General features: G+C 37.7%; 1 protein-coding gene across 1 annotated transcript in view; it reads right to left on the bottom strand.

The window, feature by feature from the left end:
- The window catches only part of LOC126187326 (integrator complex subunit 7), a 160479-nt gene that overhangs the window by 75363 nt on the left and 67305 nt on the right, over positions 1-17811 (bottom strand). The window contains 3 exon segments of the mRNA XM_049928344.1: positions 2530-2726; positions 6130-6229; positions 10344-10581. Of these exon segments, the coding sequence (XP_049784301.1) occupies positions 2530-2726; positions 6130-6229; positions 10344-10581 (535 nt within the window).

The following is a 17811-nucleotide window of genomic DNA, read 5'->3' as shown; positions in this document are numbered from 1 at the left end:
TATTATTTTCAAAGTTTTGCTGAAGAGATGGAACGGCATAATTTACCAAGCACACAGAGGCAAGGCAGTAAGTTCATCACCCAGCAGTTCTATCATTTCAAATGTTCTTTTAAAAGATGAAGTCATTCAGTAATTAAACAAACAGTTGTACAATAAAAATGATTCATTTAAGTCAACATTGCTTTTTCTCTGTTGTTCCATGGAATCCCAACTAATTTCTATACACTTTTGCCATCTTCTTATGAGTCTCTCAGTAAAAATTTTGTACCTCAATCTCAAAGCAAGTTTTGTACTTTTTTCTTTGCAGTTTTGTTGACAATGAACTTGATGTCATGCAAAGCTTCTTTCACTGGATGAAACAGATAAAAGTGTAAAGGGGTAAGCCATGGCTAAAATAAGGATAACGTAAGATCTCCCAACCTATCTTGTCAATTGTTTCCAGTGCCAGTTGTGCTTCACAAAGTCAACTGTTATGCAGAAAATAGCACAGTCATTGTTGTAATGCAGAAACAGAGCAACTTATCTGATTCCCAAATGGGCATGGTCATTGGCTTTCAGGCTAAGTGAAGAAGCATTAGTGAAATGACTAAGTTTGTAAATTGTTCTTGTGCCATTGTGGTTAAAGTATACCGTGCATGGCAAAATAGCGCTATCCAAAACCATTAAAGAGGCAGTTGAGATGATCCATTGGTCACAGACGACAGGAGTGAATAATGGCTGCAAAGATGAACCAAAGGGCTACCAACAGTCTCCCCCCAGTGGCCATTCAGCAAATGTTGCTGTGTATGGGCCTCCACAGCACACTCCTGGTTCATGCACAAATGCTGACTGCTTTACAGGCAATGAAGGCTGCAATTTGCATGCCAATACTGCAACTGGACATTGCTGAATGGCGACGAGTGGCCTTTCCAGAGTAATCATGTTTATCTCTATCAGACAGATGGCCGTTGGTGTGTATGGCATGAACTGCCTGAAAGAAAACACCCTTCAACAATCATCTACCAGCAGAACAACGCAATGTATCACAAAGATCACAGTGTACGAGGGTGGTTCCAAGAGCACCAGGATGAGTTTACCTTATTCCCCAGCCACATTTAAAACCAATTAAGAATCTATGAGATCACCTCGATTGGGCTGTATGTGCCAACGATCCTCCACCGAGAAACATTGCACAGCCTGCCACGGCACTGCCTTCAGCATGGCTCCACATCTGTACCTTCCAGAACCTCACTGACACTCTTTGTGCATGTTTGCAGTGGTCCATGCTGCAAAAGGTGGTCACTTTAATGTGACTGGACTGTGAAATTGCTATTAACCCTTCCAGCCAACAGTTTCCAAGTGTGTATCTAGCCTCCTGGTGGTAGTTTACATTACCAGATAGTAAAGGAAAAGATCATTTTATTTAAATTGCTTTAATGCAGGAATTATTTGCACATAATTAATGAAATTTTAGCATAGGAATAGAACATATTACATTAAAGACAAATGATCACTTAAAACAAACTTTCAGTGTGGTATACTTTGAAACAAAGTTCTACACTGCAGTTTCTTTCTATGCGCTTCTGTACAAGACACAGTCTGGAATTTATATGTGCATCTTCTTTTCACTTTTCAGTGACATGATAAACAATCAATACACTGTGCACTGAAATATTTAGTAGTCTTCTAAATATTTTCATTTTTTCTGTTATACATTTATTTTTGTCCACTAAGAGGACAGTTCATAGTTTCTGATTTCTTCCAACTAACCCACTTCCCAGCAAAGATCTTAATGGTACATTTGCACAGATATTCCCACTTTTAGCTGATGAAGTAGTTTTGCCCATTACCAACAGATGGGAGTTCAATACAGTTTTATTTGCAAGAATTCACCTAGTAAGTATGTGGCCAGGTTACAGCCATGCAAACACTCTCCACCAGGTAGTACATACTCGGATTCTCACCAATGAAGAGTTAATAGATATTTATCTCCCATTGTGTCTGTCAATTGAGCGTAATGAACATGAATTTCTTTTAATTCTGAGAGATTATTTTTCCATGTTCACACTCAAAAAAACACCATGTCCTCAGAAAGGAAATAATGTGCAAATGCCACAAACAATCTGTCAAGTCTACAATTTGTATTTATATCCAACCGGAAATCATAAAATATCTTTATGGTAGTGTTTACACTTAAACTCTAATGCTGATAGTTGACTGAACAATATGGTGCTTGTGAAAAAGAGAATTCCCTCCACAGCTTCAAATAGTTGCATATTATTGTATTTTTCAGTGACAGATTAGACAATAAGCAGCCACTGCACATCTAATCCAGAAACACTACAACTGATTAGATCACAGAAATTCCAAAATCTTTCAGGTGGACTATTCAACAGCACATATTTAGAGAGTAGCAGGAGAGGAGGAAGAATTACATGAACAACTACAGATTATCTGGCAGAAATTCTACTGAACTTAATTCTACACTGCAGTCTAAGCTGTTCCATAACCAATTCCTAATCTCAAATTCATATTTGAAGTGTTACTTACCTTGAGCAACAAGTTGTGCACCTAGTAACTGAACAAAACGTGGAACCAAATCTGAACGGTGCCGACAAAGAGAGACAGCGCAACGAAGACACGTGGACAGTTGCCTGCTGCAGTCTTCAGTGGGAGCGACAACTAGGAACAACAGCTCGACAGTGTCCACAGTACGATACACATCATGGGCAACATCTTCTCGTGAGCTGAAACATTAAAAATCTGTTAATGCCGTACTTCCTTTTTGGTCAGTGGTGTGATTGTGCACTGTATGGCAATACTTATTTCAAAACACTCACACATAACACTAATTATTTTCCATGACTTTAAGACACTAAGTTAAGAAATGTGACATATTAACTGGTGCTGTTTAACACAGACATTTAAAAAAGTAAACTCATTATTTGTGTTAGCTCAGGTAATTGTCGTTCATTAACGTAGTCAAAACAAAATGGAAGAAGACTTGAAGGAGTGCAAACAGAGTTTTTGTGGTGCTGTGGAGTTTAAAGGCAACAAAAACTCCCAAACAAAGAAATCTGGAAATGAATAAAAACCCCCATGTACATCACTGAAGAGGTGGAAAATTGGCATTTAAAATGATATAGGCATGTGAAACGATTAAGGGATGAGCAATGCTGAAAGAAATACTGTGGTGGCAAACTTCATACAGGAGAAAAAGATTAAGACCCTGTGTAGAATGGAGGAGGATATGCAGTGAAGAAGTTTGGAAGATTTATACACGGTTCGAGAGGCTTGGATACGAGGTTGGGTGAAATGACCTAAAGAGCTGTAGACTACTCACAAAAATAAAATACTAAAAACATAGTCATGCTATAAATCAGAACTGTCTTTGCTTTCATTTGACAGTATCTGAGCATAAGTTTTTATTTTCTACATTAATACTTGGCAGTACAAAAAATAGCCGAAAATGAAATTTAATGTTGGCACCAAATTACATGGGAGCCATTTATTCTACACAGCATGCTCAATACCCTTAATAACAATGAAGAAAACTAGTTATTGTCAGTATCATTGGATGAAATGTACCTTCTTGGATTTCAGAACAAGAGTAAACTAACACCATACAAGTAAATCATCTCTATCTACCACTCGCAAAGGCATTCACCATAGTGATGTCGAGTATGAACAAGGCTACCATAATTTATGGACTATAAGACTCACTTTTTCCTTCAACAAACTGCCTCCAAAATTCATGTGCATTTTAAACTTGAAATTAATGTAAAAAGTACAGTGTCTTATTTAAAATTCCCGCCAGTTTTAAAAATGGCCATATATTCGATGCCGCAGGAAACCTCTCTCTATCTGGTAACATTTGATTCAACTGGCAACTGCAGTGCACTGATACAATGAACATGAGTTGGGGGGACTCACAAGCTTGCTAACACTGTCTCCCTCGCATCCTGCCATCACAAATCTAGAATGCTGTCTAGCCTACAATGTGTCATTGAAGCATATGGTGGCAGTGAACGTGAACTGAAAGTGATTTTTGTTATCGGTAACAGTACAATATTTTTGGTAGAAGCTAGTTCCGTGATGGAAAATAAATACAAGGTATTCGTATGATGTGGTCCATAAATTGAAACTAATACATATGTGTAAGATCATAGGAAAAAAACAACAGTGTTTAGGCCCTCCATCAACAGAAAAAAAAACCATTTGAAATTGGCGGAATAGTAAAGAAGAACTGGAAAAAATGAGGAAGACTAGATGTCCAAATAGAGGACTGAATGGAAAATGGTCAAAACTAGAAGATGACATACTGAAATGGATTCAAGGACACCGTCAAAATGGCATGGCAATTAATACAAAAACTATTCAAATACATGCCTGTAAGCTAGTGCTACAGTAGAACTTAACAGACTTTAAAGGTGGAGTTGATTGGTGCTACAGGTTTATGAAATGTCATGGGCTTAACATGCGAACGAAAACCAAAGCATCTCAGAAAATGCTACAAGAGAATGAAGAGAAAATATTATCTTTCCATCACTTTATAATTCAACACTGAAAGAAAACCATTGTGGAACTAAGCCAAATAGCTAATGTGGACAAACTCCTGTGACATTTGATGTGCCGAGTGACGGAACTGTTGCCATGGAAGGTGCTAAAACTGTAACTATAAAAACAAGCGGACATGAAAAAACGTACACCACCTTTATCCTTCCATGTTGTGTCGACAGAATTAAACTTAATCCAATGATCATTTTCAAGCACAAAACAATGCAAAAACCTTCTGAAATGCCACCAGGTAGTGTTTTTCATATGCATGACAACATTTGGATGGATGAGGCTGGTATGATTTATGGATTAACAGAGTGTGACATGAAGAGTTCTCTTCTTGTGCTAGATCAGTTTAGTAGCCATTTGAAAACTTTTGTGAAAGGGAAATTGAGACAGGGAAATACAGAACTTGCTGTTATTCTGGGAGGACTTACTTCACAATTGCAACCTCTTGATGTCTTGATACCTAAACTATTTAAAGTGTACATGAGAGACGAATGGGAAAAATGGATGATGGATGAAACCCAACATGAATTCACGCCAAAGGAAGGTTTAAACCAACCTATAATCAAACACGTGTGTCAGTGTATAAAACAGTAGTGGTCTTGAGTGAGAGAAGACATTATTGTTAAATTTTTCAAGAAGTGCAGCATAAGTAACACTCTTGATGACAATGTAGACGATACTATATATGAAGAGGACAACAATGTTGACAAAGAGGAAGAAGAAGAAGAAGAAGAAAAGGAAGAAGAAGGAAGATGACAATTTTCAGGAACTTCAAAGGTCAGTGCGGTTTTGTAACCTGAGATGATTTTTTTTTTTCTGGCTTTGCAGTCTAATAACAAAAATAGTAAAAATGTCACTTTTAAAAAAGTTGCTTAAAAATTAAGGTGCCTCTTATAGTCTGTAGCTTCTTACAGCTCGTAAAATATGGTAATAAATGCCTCAAAACAGCAAACCTAACCTGATGTGTAAATAGCTCAGTGCATCTGTCACGGAACTCCAACACAGTTGTAGATGGATAAGCGTGGTTCGAAACAATCTTTGGTAATTCCTTTGCTTCTTTTACCTTTCTTTTTTTTCCAACTTATTTAATATGCTGCACTGTACAACACATAAAAGCAACAGACTGACAAGATAACAATTGTCATTAATATATTTTGAATCCTGAAAATGGCAGAGCATATACATTTTGTGCCATTTATTATCCCAGCCAAAGGCTTTCAACTTCAATGAAAGTCTACAATGTATGAGGTAAGCAACAAATATCTCATTTTCCACTACATCCTTCCAGGCAGGCAAATGAAAAAAAAAAAAAGAACTGTATCTTAAGAGAAACATTTTCAGCAAGTGATTTATTACAGGGCCATTAAAAATCTTGGGGTACTGCATGAAACACTGTGGCTGGAAATACAGTATGATTTTTTGATTTGCTCTTGTGAGCAAAATATCCTATATACAAAATTTAATTTGCCAGAGAAGACTATTACATTTACATTGGCAAAGTCATATGCGGATTCTAGTATGGTACCTCATGTCACTGTAACAAAATAGTACATTTTCAAGGAAGCAATTATGGTGCAAACGAACCAGTAACACACGACATCAGTCATCACCTGCACAGCCTTGGCAGCTACTGTTGGATTTGCTGAATAGCTGCTACGCTCGCAAAGTGACATCAGAGGTGAATCTGAAAAATCAATGATTCTGACTCAGTGACTTTTCATTTTATCAAAAACATTCAAATAAACAACTAGGTCTTGCAGTAACTAAAGAACATGTGAACCCCTAATATGGATTACAACTAATGAAACAATTAAAATGTTCTATACAGTCAACTATTTTTGTGACAACTTTATATGAATTTGAAGTTAGCGCAACTAGTTAGGTTCATATCATAATGGTTTAACATGTCTTACAGATACAGCTGTTAAATGCATGCTGAAAGCAAATGCTTTTGTTTGTCAAATGTTGATAAACTGATCAACAGCATAATTAGCAAAGTAGGAATAGCAACTCAGTTCAGAAGGGACGATGGATGAAGGCATCTGTGGTCTTGCTCAAAGTACAACTCTGGCACCAGCACTACTAATTCTGTCCTTCAAATTTCCTACAGCGTCCAACCACAGTGGTTATCGCACAGTGTCTGCCCTAGTCCTTTGTGGTACTTGCACTGCTTGTGTGTATTCAGCATAGTTCCCAGGTGAGGGGATCTCATCTGTGTGCTTCATCTGTTGGTGGTTATTAAGTGCTGCCAGCTACATATTGCATCTTCTCTAAGGTCTGGTGTGCTTCAACCAGAGTCTTGGATACAATTCAGAATCTCAATTTCAACTATCATATGGAGAATTACGTTACTCTCCTTAACAGGTCAGGCAAGAACTATACACAGGAACAGTTATTCAAGTGACAGAGTATGGGTGTTATGCACATGTGAGTTTTGTAGGTTAGACACACTCTTCCCTAAGACCAATTACTAATTACAGACCAAAGCGCAAGAAGTAAGTAGATCAGCAGGATTATGTACAGAATGGAAACTGTCATCCTTTTAGGGCCCAAAGAGAAAGAGTTAATATGGTTTAAGTTAAGGTGCAGAAACATCCTGGAAGTAGTCTTACTTATTAAGGACAATAATATTCACACAATACAAGGAACTAAAAGCTGGCTGAAACCAGAAGTGAAATTATAAGTTCCCATTGGAATGTGTATCACATGGATAGACTGGATGCTAATGGTGGTGGCTTATATATTGTCTTCAAGAATTGAAGTACATCTAGTGAGGTTATCAGAGATTCTGAATGTGAAATAAATTTATGAAGGTAAGTGTCAATGGCGAGTAAAACATAGTAACTGGATTCCTTTACAAATCATTTGCCTCAGCATTAATTTCCTAATCATGGTGTGGAAGTTGCAGTTATAGACTGAAAAATTTTTATAATTAGAACACAGCAGCACATATTGACAGAGCAATGTTGATTTTTCAGTATCCTTGAGAAACTGATGGTGAAACTTCAGTAGCTTTCATAATTCTCACTACATAATTATTAAGAGGATGACTGAATACAATCTTGGCCAGACTGGATCAAGCCTTGTTGCTTTCTGAAATCTCCACTGAGCTGCCACACCCTAGAGATTGATGCAGCAGAGAAATGTGACATAGTATATGGCCATAAAACTTTGACGTTTCCTTAAAGATTGACTCATGTGCACAACTGGATATTTAGTAGGTCTAGTCTGAGCCAAGTTGCATAGCCTGATAAAAAAGATGATGATATTGAGTGGTTGTAACGAACTCCTACCACTGTTAAACTTTGTGCCCATTACTTTTATATGCTATTGTTCCAATTGACTTTACATTATATGCCTTCAGCATATTTTGATGAACCTCATTATATTAGACCCAGTACTGTTTATTTCTGCACGCTCCATATATTGTTCTATAACTTTGCTGTCTTGTTGCAAATGTCAACAAGTTGTTATTTTTATCAAATTCTAAAGGCTTTTGCTTACGGGTTGATGTAACTTTTACCTTGACTGCTGTTTTTGATTTTGGAATTTATTGCATTAATTAGCAATTGGGATTGTAAGCTGCTCAAACATGCACACTACCAACAGGCAGCACACGGTACCTATATCAATATGCACATTTTGTATGGCATTCAGAATGTTAACTTATGATGAGAAAATTGTGATGATTTGATGTGAAAACTATTGTATGCTGTCTTGTTCACACAGCTTTCTAGATAATGCTGTAATACACTGACTCTGCATGATAATTTTTGTATTGCCTGAAACAGTACAATTTTTGTTTTGTGTATTTTATCAATAGTTGTGAAATTGGCTTTGTATACTGTTTGAAAAGTTATGATAATTGTTGTGATCTAGATTTACTGAAAAGTTTCATGCATTGCACTGATGGCATGTGCTCATCAATTTAATTACCTTAAATTTCATAACATCCATACTAACTGAAAACTGTAATGTGAGAAAGACTTGAAATATTATGAATCATCCAAAATAAGTAGAAAATTGGTACAGATTCACATACTGAAGTTAGTGATTTAGACGTACTTAAGAACTGAACAATCACAAACCACTAACTTAAATAATAATTAGTCAGAGTAGGGGAACATAAGTCCAAAGATCAACCAAGGGTAAAACTCAATCCAATACAACATGATAATGGTAAACACAAAGGAAAAATAATTTTGTATGTTGAAGCACTGTTGCTTTACCATACAATCTTCAGAAATACACTGAGCTGCAAAAGTCATGGGATACCTCCTAATACCGTGTCGGACCTCCTACTGTCTGACGTAGTGCACCAACTTGATGTGGCATGGACTCAACAAGTCACAGGACATCACCTGCAGAAACATTGAGCCATGATGCCTGTATAGCTATCCACAATTATGAAAGTGTTGACAGTGCAGGATTTTGTGCACAAACTGACATCTCGATTATGTCTCATGAATGTTCAATGGGATTCATGTCAGGCAATCTGGGAACCCAAATCATTTGGTCAAATTGTCCAGAATGTTCCACAAACCAATCACGAACAACAATGGCTTGGTGACAAGGTGCATTGTCACTCATAAAAGTTCTATCATTGTTTGGGAACATGAAGTCCATGAATGACTGCAAACGGTGTCCAAGTAGCCAAACATAAACCATTTCCAGTTAATGAACAGTTCTGCTGGACCTGAGGACATACTCCAGTCCATGTAAATACAGCTTACACCATAATGGAGCTACCACCAGCTTGCAAAGTGCCTTGTTGACAAATGAGGTCCCTCACTTTGTGTGGTCTATGCCACACTCAAACCCTACCATCAGCTATTATCAACTGAAATCCAGACTCATATGATCACACCATGGTTTTCCAGTCATCAAGGGCCCAGCAGGTATGGTCACAAGCCCTGGAGAGGTGTTGCACATGATGTCGTGCTGTTAGCAAAGGTATCTGCATTGGTCATCGGCTGCTACACTCCATAAATGCCAAATTTTGCCACACTGTCCTAATGGATATGTTTATCGTTTGTCTCACATTGATTTATGTGGTTATTTCATGCAGTGTTCCATGTCTGTGAGCACTGATAATTCTACACAAACGCCGCTGCTCTCGGTCATTAACTGAAAGCCACTGGCCTCTGCGTTGTCTATGGTGAGAGGCAATGCCTGAAATTTGGTATTCTTGGCACACTCTTGACAGAATATTGCGTCCAGCCCCAAATACCATTCCACATTCAGAGTCCATTAATTCCCATCATGCGGCCATAATCATTTCGGAAACCGTTACCTGATGTACAAATGACAGCTCCACCAATGCACTGCCCTTTCATACCTTGTGTATGTGATACCAGTGCCACCTGTAATTGTGCATATCGCTATCCCATGACTTTTGTCACCTCAGTGTATAGGGACAGCACAGCAACTCTGACTGATTGTAAGCTTTTAACACTCTATTGAGACAACGCAGTAATTAAGTGTAATATATTTAAATGTTTTCATAAGTTTCTCAGTGTAATTGCAGCATCCAGAACAATTCACATACAGACATGCCCTAACTGACAGAACCAATAAAAATCAGAAAAAAGTGTTCCAAGTTAGCAAACATATTGCGGATTACTACCCTTGAGTGAAAGATGACCTGACAATTTGATTACTTTGGGGCTGTAGGCCTACTACAAAAAACATGCCCAATTGCTGGAGACAAAATTGTATGGTATTATTAGGTGGCTGAAACTGATCAGTTTTTAACATAGGAACAGTACAGTGTATGGAATTTTTCATGAAGTAATAACCTGATCCCAACTGTGCTTGGCAAGTGGCAGCGGACTGAGCAAGCACCAGCAGAATGTCAAGGATGCGAGACAGCAGTAGCTCGTAAGGTGTCGTATCTGCCACCTCCAGCAGAGCTTCCACGGCACCTGCAGGCCACAAGTGTGCGCCAACCTGAGCCAGAGCACGAAGATCGCGCACTACCTGTGCCTTCACTGCCCAGCGTGGATCCTCGCGCAGGTACTCCAGAAGCAGAGTCACCTGTGAATGAGTGTTGGTGTAAGATAAGTTTACATGAAAAGGAGACTACAGTTACACACACAAAATATTACTTTAGTTACAGGATATTATAACAATAGTTATTATGTAACATTAAAACAACACATAATTGCCACTGATATTAATTACTGCTCCACTATCAATGCTTTCAAAGCAAGTAAAACAATACATAATTGCCACTGATATCAATCACAGATCCCATTCCCAATACTTTCAAAGTAAATGAAAAACTCCTGGGTTGATGAAGGAGTCAGTTTTGCATAGCATCCTTTACCGCCTTACCATATATGAACATTTTTACTTTTGGTGATTGGTTGAAGAAGCTGAAAACGTAGAAGACACTTTGACAGAAGTTGGAGAAGATGGAGATATCCACAGTAATAGTTACTTTGTGGAATAAAGTAAAAATATAGTGCCAATATTTACACAAGATCAATAGTTATAAGTCTATCGTTCTATGACATTATTATCATATGAAGTGCCATTATGTTGGCTGAAATGCACAGTGTCCTCAATAGGATGGAAGTGTTGTCGATATCTGTGAGGTAAAAGATGGCGGCATGCCCTTACCCCTTCTTTTCCATGCAATTACATGTATATCATATGTCTATCATACCAGCAGCAGTGTTACATCTGAATTATTCCTAGCTTGTTGCACTGAGTGCTGTCACTAAGTAATTACCACAAACTGGCCAAAGCTTTATGAAGACTATTCCAGGACACTTCATTACTTTGAACCTTCTGACTGCTGTTTGTGCTTCCTCCTTTCGTTAACATTTACCCCATCTACTCATAATACTGCACCAGTCCACTGTTCACGACAGCGAGATGTCACATTCCACACGGCCTCAACATTAAAAGTTGATAACCCAATCTAAGTGAACCAAGAGTTGCTTTTGAGAAGAGTTAAAGTGTTGGAAACACATACTGGGCTCAAAGTATGTATTTAAAATATTCAAAAGAGAAGGCTGTTAATTGGAAAAAGTATTATGATTAAAATCATATTGTGGTGCCCTATTGAGAGGACCCAGAACAAATTCTGCTGGAAGTAAATTAAATTGTGTATAACAGCAATATCCAAAAAATGGATTATTGAAGAAATTTATGATTTTACCCAAAGATTTACTGGAAATTATTGCTGCTATCATTGACAACCAAGTCAACAACAGAATAATGGAAAATCCAGGATCGATATATTGTCAACAACAGAATATTACGATGAAGTGCCAGGAAAACTAGCACTACAAATTAAGACATATGAGAAGAAATAATAGGTCAACGAATATTAGTCAAATTAATTGACAACAATTACAAGAATTTATAAAGTATACAACTTGGAAGACTGGTGGCCAAAACTGCAAAGGGCTATGACTGTTTCGTCAACTCCAAAGCTATACCACAACACTGGGTAGCAGCAATGTCAGCTGCGCACCTATCAACAACACAGCTCAATGAGTACAGCAAATCGGTTTTCAGTCAGCATTGTGATACAGCAAGCTATGCAACCACGTTTTTGGTGAACTGTGTTAAATAGGAGGTTTTTTTTATGATGGTTGTGTATGCCGTGAGGTAGTTAAAAATGTATGTGGGTTAAAACCATTTGTTTAGCAACACGTACACTGACTGCTGCTAGTGAGAGGAGATTTCTTTTGAACTGGGTATTTTGTAAATGTATGCCAGCAAGAAGCAGTAAAATGGAAGAGTTGTAGAAGGCTATTGCTGACCTAAAAGAGAGGCAGATGCTCAAAGAGATGAACTGAGGGCTAGACTGGATACTACTAATGTGAATGTAGACGTGAAAAGAGTTAGATTCACTGGACTAAAAGGGAAGCTAGATATTACCAATGTCAATTTAAAATGTAATTTTCAGGTCCATGGAGTGGAATTTAAAGAATTACAAGTAACTAACCAGAAAATTGATCAACATATTATTGATTCTTGGAAAGAGCAGTAGAAATAAATAATCAAATATCCAAATTAGAGTTGACTATTGTAAATGTAACAAGGGAGTTACATTTTGACGTATCTGTACAGTCTGATTTAATTGTAAATCAATGAACTACAGGTTTCATTGAATTAAATACTGAATCAAAACAAACTTCAGACATGAGTGTCAGTTTGAATATTTTAGAAAAAAGTGCAGACCTAGTTATTTAGGAATATACTGTACTTACTCTCCATTCACTGCTTAGGTTCTTGGTGTTTTTCTCGTGGACCTCTCCCTATGTACTCTTTCTACATACACCTGCAGTGTTAACAAGTTTTTGTGACAGGGATTCAAACTCCGGTCCTGTCAGTGTGAGCAGTCTTTTAATGTTAAGAGCCCTGCTGTTGTACAACAAATGAGGAAAGATACCTCGCACATCATTTAGTTCTTGAATGACATTTTCACTCTGCATCAGTATGTGCACTGATATGGAACTTCCTCACTGATCAAAACTGTGTGGACTGAGACTCAAACTCGGGACCTTTGCCTTTCATGGGGAAGTGCTCTACCGACTGATCTACTCATGCATGACTCATGACCCATCCTCACAGTTTTACTTCCGCCAGTATCTCATCTCCTACCTTCCAAATTTCACAGAAGCTCTCCTGAGAAACTTGCAAGACTGGCACTCCTTATCAGTGCACACTCCAGCAATTTCATTCTGGAAACACCCCTAAGCTGTGGCTAAGCTATGACTCTGCAATACCCTTTCTTTCAGGAGTGCTAGTCTTGCCAGTTTCGCAGAGAGCTTCTATGAAGTTTGAAAGGTAGGAGATGAGGTACTGGTGGAAGTGAATCTGTGAGGACAGGTCGTGAGTCGTGCTTGGATAGCTCAGCTGGTTGAGCACTTTCCCACCAAAGGCAAAGGACTCAAGTTTGAGTCTTGGACCAGCACACAGTTTTAATCTGTCAGGAAGTTTCATTTAGTTCTTCACAAAAATGAGATTAGAATCTTCAAGCTAGAAAAGGTAATGAAAGAAACCAAAAGTGCAAAAATTACAGGACGGACCAACTCTCATTTAGTATAACCTTGCTTTTACTTTCCTGGAATTAACGGTTTCCTGCCATTTGTGACACTTTTTATCACTCCTGTCAAATTTCCTCTTTCCACAATGTTAATTCGCACCTGATTTTGTGTTAACATACCTATAATTTCCCACAATTTACGCTTTATGAAACACTGTTCGTGGAGAAAAAAACTGATGTAATTGGCATAAAATGATCCAGGCATGACGTTGCCCTTTAAGCAATGCTTATGAATGTTAAGCAGTTTCCTAAAACAAGAACGCGCTACTCAAAAGAAACCGATTTTCACTGTCATGTTTACATTTAGCCAGCGCAGTCGATATTTCTCTTCACTTAAATATTAGAGGTAGACAGTTTGATGTCCAGTCCAATATTTCTGATTCTCCTTCAACGCACAATAACTCACCCCATCCATATTAACTGAATATTTTAAGAACAAGATGTAACCTGACAATCCAAGCACATTTCAAAACTGGTTATCCATTTACATGGGAGTGAAAATCGGTTGTGGAAATGGTAAACTGGCAGCTTGAAATGGATTTCCAGAATAAATTTTGTCATGTCTACATCAGCAACCAGAAATGGTACTGTGAAATCGGTTTATAAAATACAGTGTTGGGAGCCTCATATAAACATAGTGACTACGTTTATGGGAATAATGTATCATCACAACAGTTTTCAGTCTCTACAGCACATGAGCAACTTTGTGACTGTTGCGCTTGTATTGACAGCTCAAAAGCACATTTCACATTTTTTCTTGCCTGGCCACTTGTACTGTTAGTGAACATCTTTGCATTGCTCAAATGTTTCTTGTTTAAATAATGAAACACTAAACCAGTTAAGTACTTTTTCATGCTTAGCAAAACATGTCTTGAAAAAATTATTCTCGTTGTCAAGTGCAAATATTTAGATAATTATTTCTTGTGATGTTTCACACATGGAGGGGGCACAGTACCTTATAACCTCAAAAAGACCACATCGCAAGAGATGCAGAAAAGCATATATGCAGACATCACACAAAATACTTATGTAAATTTGACAATAGGAGTATATTCACAGAAGGAGTCTAACTAAGCATGAAAAAATACGTAACTGATGCAGTGTTTTGTTATTTAAATAATGAATGACACAATTTCAGGCTTTCCAAAAACATGGATGATGATGAACGAAACTAAGTCATACGTTTCTACTTCCCGGACAGTTAACCAGTTCCTGTTTTGTCAGTAGGTAAATATAGTACAAAATTCAGGTAACCACACACACACACACACACACACACACACACACACACACACACACACACACACACACACACAACAAGGTAAAAATTTATTCCCCACATTTTACGCCATTCTTTTGCAGTCCCTTGAAAAGTTTAAAAGCAAGGTTTCACTGTATATTTCAATATTGTCTTAGATCATTTTAAAAAGTTGCAAAAGTGCTTTTCATAACAGATTAATGAATTTTAAGTTAAATAAAAGCAGAAAAACAAAGAAAAAGGTGGAAGGAAAAAGCCTGAATTTAAATTTGGTGGTATGGTCACAATCAGCAATGCTCAATGGAAAAAACTCAATGGAAAATAATGACATGGCCTTATTTACCACAGCAACATGGCTCAAACAGTTACACGTGGAAATGACAAAATGGTGAGAAGGCCCTTCTTTTCCTGTATCCTTCATATATGAATGACTACGTAAAAGCAATTACAGGTTTGTTCTTGAACCTGTACCTTTATTTTCTAAACCAGCAAAGTAAATTTAAATATAATTTTTTTTACTTAATGTGCTTTGTGATGTACTTTCTTAGCCATATCATCCATATTTGCTTCTATTCAACTGCATGCAATCCTAATTGCGTCTTCTAGATGCAGAATCTTTGACTATCACATGAGACAGTACTGTCATTACAGTGCGATGAAAATTGCTTTGCACCTGATTGCAAAGAAAGGGATGACCTGCATTGCTACATATCACAGGGCACTGACTGTAACAACACAGTGCATGTCAGACAGATGGCAACCATGCAGAGTTTGTACACCAGACTGTAAGATATGACTGGTCCAGTCAGATATCAGGCAACATGTGCACTAACAGTTAAGTATAATCTAATTTTAATCAGGCTACAGTAGCAATAAACATCTACATGTGCTAAGCCATTTACATGATAGTAAGTACCCAGGGAAAATGTGAAATAAAACCTCGACCTCACAAGTCTTTGTTCCTACACCTTGAAGAGCACTTACAAATGCCAGTTAGACACAAAAAAAGTTTGCTAGTGGACACAAAGTACTGATCACTACATGTAAGCACCATGTAGAACACTTCATGTTGACTGTGGTCTGGTTTCACATTTCTGCCACCATCAGCGATCTAACAGTTGTGACACTATAGTTGCTTGGTGAAGTAGTGTTGGTCTTACTATGTACACAAATGACTTTGATTAATAACAGTATTTACAATTATTTTTCAATGCTCTACTGAACATGAGACACCATCGCAGAAGTTTGATAACTGATCTAAATGTCAGTTTTCTCCATGCACTGCATTGTTAGAAATAAGTATCACATTTGAAGATGACTGTCACTGTAATGAGCATTTATAAATCCATGTTACTCCCATGTCAAAATTTATACTGTAGCAGCTGATTGGTTCCAGTCACACACGACCATGAGTTGTGTGTACTGGAAAACAAATAAGAAAACATTACCCCTCTCATATCCTCCAACACCGCAGTGACTATAATACTTAACCCTCTGCTCATGAGGTAAGTGGCCAACTTTACTTAGTTCACAGCCGAATTCACCAATGTCAATTACATTAAGCAGATATTAAAATATTACTATCTCTATAAGTATTTTTGTTCTGAATTCACCACTGTCAATTAAATTAAGCACATCTTAAAATATTATGATCTCTGTAAGTAAGTATTTTTGTTGTTACTGAGCAGGAAAACTACACTCTTAAGAAGCTCTTAATGTTAGTTGATGCTTTTGGATTTGGCTGTTAGTTGCTAGATGCATAATATGAGGGTCGTCCACAAAGTAAGTTCTGTTTCTACTTCTATTGGCGGCAGCGCTACAATCGCAGTTATGAGGTTGTGCGGCAGTTACTCTAACTCATGGAGAAGACATGTACGACATTTTCAGATTGCTGCTGCCGATGTGTGCTTTGTAGTGCTTCTTTATAACGGAAATGCCACTATGTGTGAAATCAGATCTGTGATTCATTTTCTAAATGCAAAGAAAATTAAACCAAAGGAAATTCATCGGCATATCTGCAAGGTTTAAGGACAAAATGCTATGAGTGATTCAATGGTTATAAGATGGGTCAGACTGTTCAATGAAGGACATGATCAAGTGCACAATGAAGAACGAAGTGGATGCCTGCCTGTGGTTATTGATGAATTGGTTCACACAACTGAAGAGAAGATTAAGCACAACTGTAAGTTTACACTTAGTGCCCTTGCTATGGAAGTTCCGCAAATCTCACGATCACTAATTCATGAAATTGTTACTGAAAAACTGAAATTTTGAAAACTTTGCTCACATTGTGTACCCAAAATTCTTACTGAACAACACAGAAAACAACAGATGATCAGTGCACTTCAGTTTTTGACACGGTACAATGAAGAAGGTGATGGTTTTCTTTCTCGGATAGTCATGGGGGATGAAAGCTGGGTATCGTACGACACCCCTGAAACAAAAAGGCAATCAATGTAATGGAGGCACACTTCATCCCTAACAAAGGTTAAGCCTAAGCAAATCTTGACACCTCAAAAAGTCATGTGCACCATTTTTTGGGACAGAAAAGGCATTTTGCCGATTGATTTCTTTCCATGAGGCCAAACAATCAACGCACATGGTTACTGAAAGACCATTAAGAAATTACACCGCGCAGTGTAGAACAAGTGCCATGGATTACTGTCAAAAGGTGTTGTTTTTTTGCATAATAATGCCCGACCTCACACGGTGAATGTGACCAAACAACTCTTACGGTAATTTCACTGGGACACATTTGATCATCCTCCATACAGCCCGGACCTTGCTCATAACGACTTTCATCTCTTCTTACACCTAAAATCTGACCTTTATGGTCAACACTTCAACGATGATCACGAGCTGAAAGAACACATTACCATATGGTTGACTGCATAGACGCAACCTTCTATGAAGAAAGCATACAAAAACTTGTGCCACACTG

This window comes from Schistocerca cancellata, chromosome 5 (assembly GCF_023864275.1).
Source record: "Schistocerca cancellata isolate TAMUIC-IGC-003103 chromosome 5, iqSchCanc2.1, whole genome shotgun sequence".
Taxonomy (NCBI): Eukaryota; Metazoa; Arthropoda; class Insecta; order Orthoptera; family Acrididae; genus Schistocerca; species Schistocerca cancellata.
The sequence above is the reverse complement of the archived record's forward strand: the minus strand, read 5'-3'. Positions and strand labels throughout refer to the sequence as shown.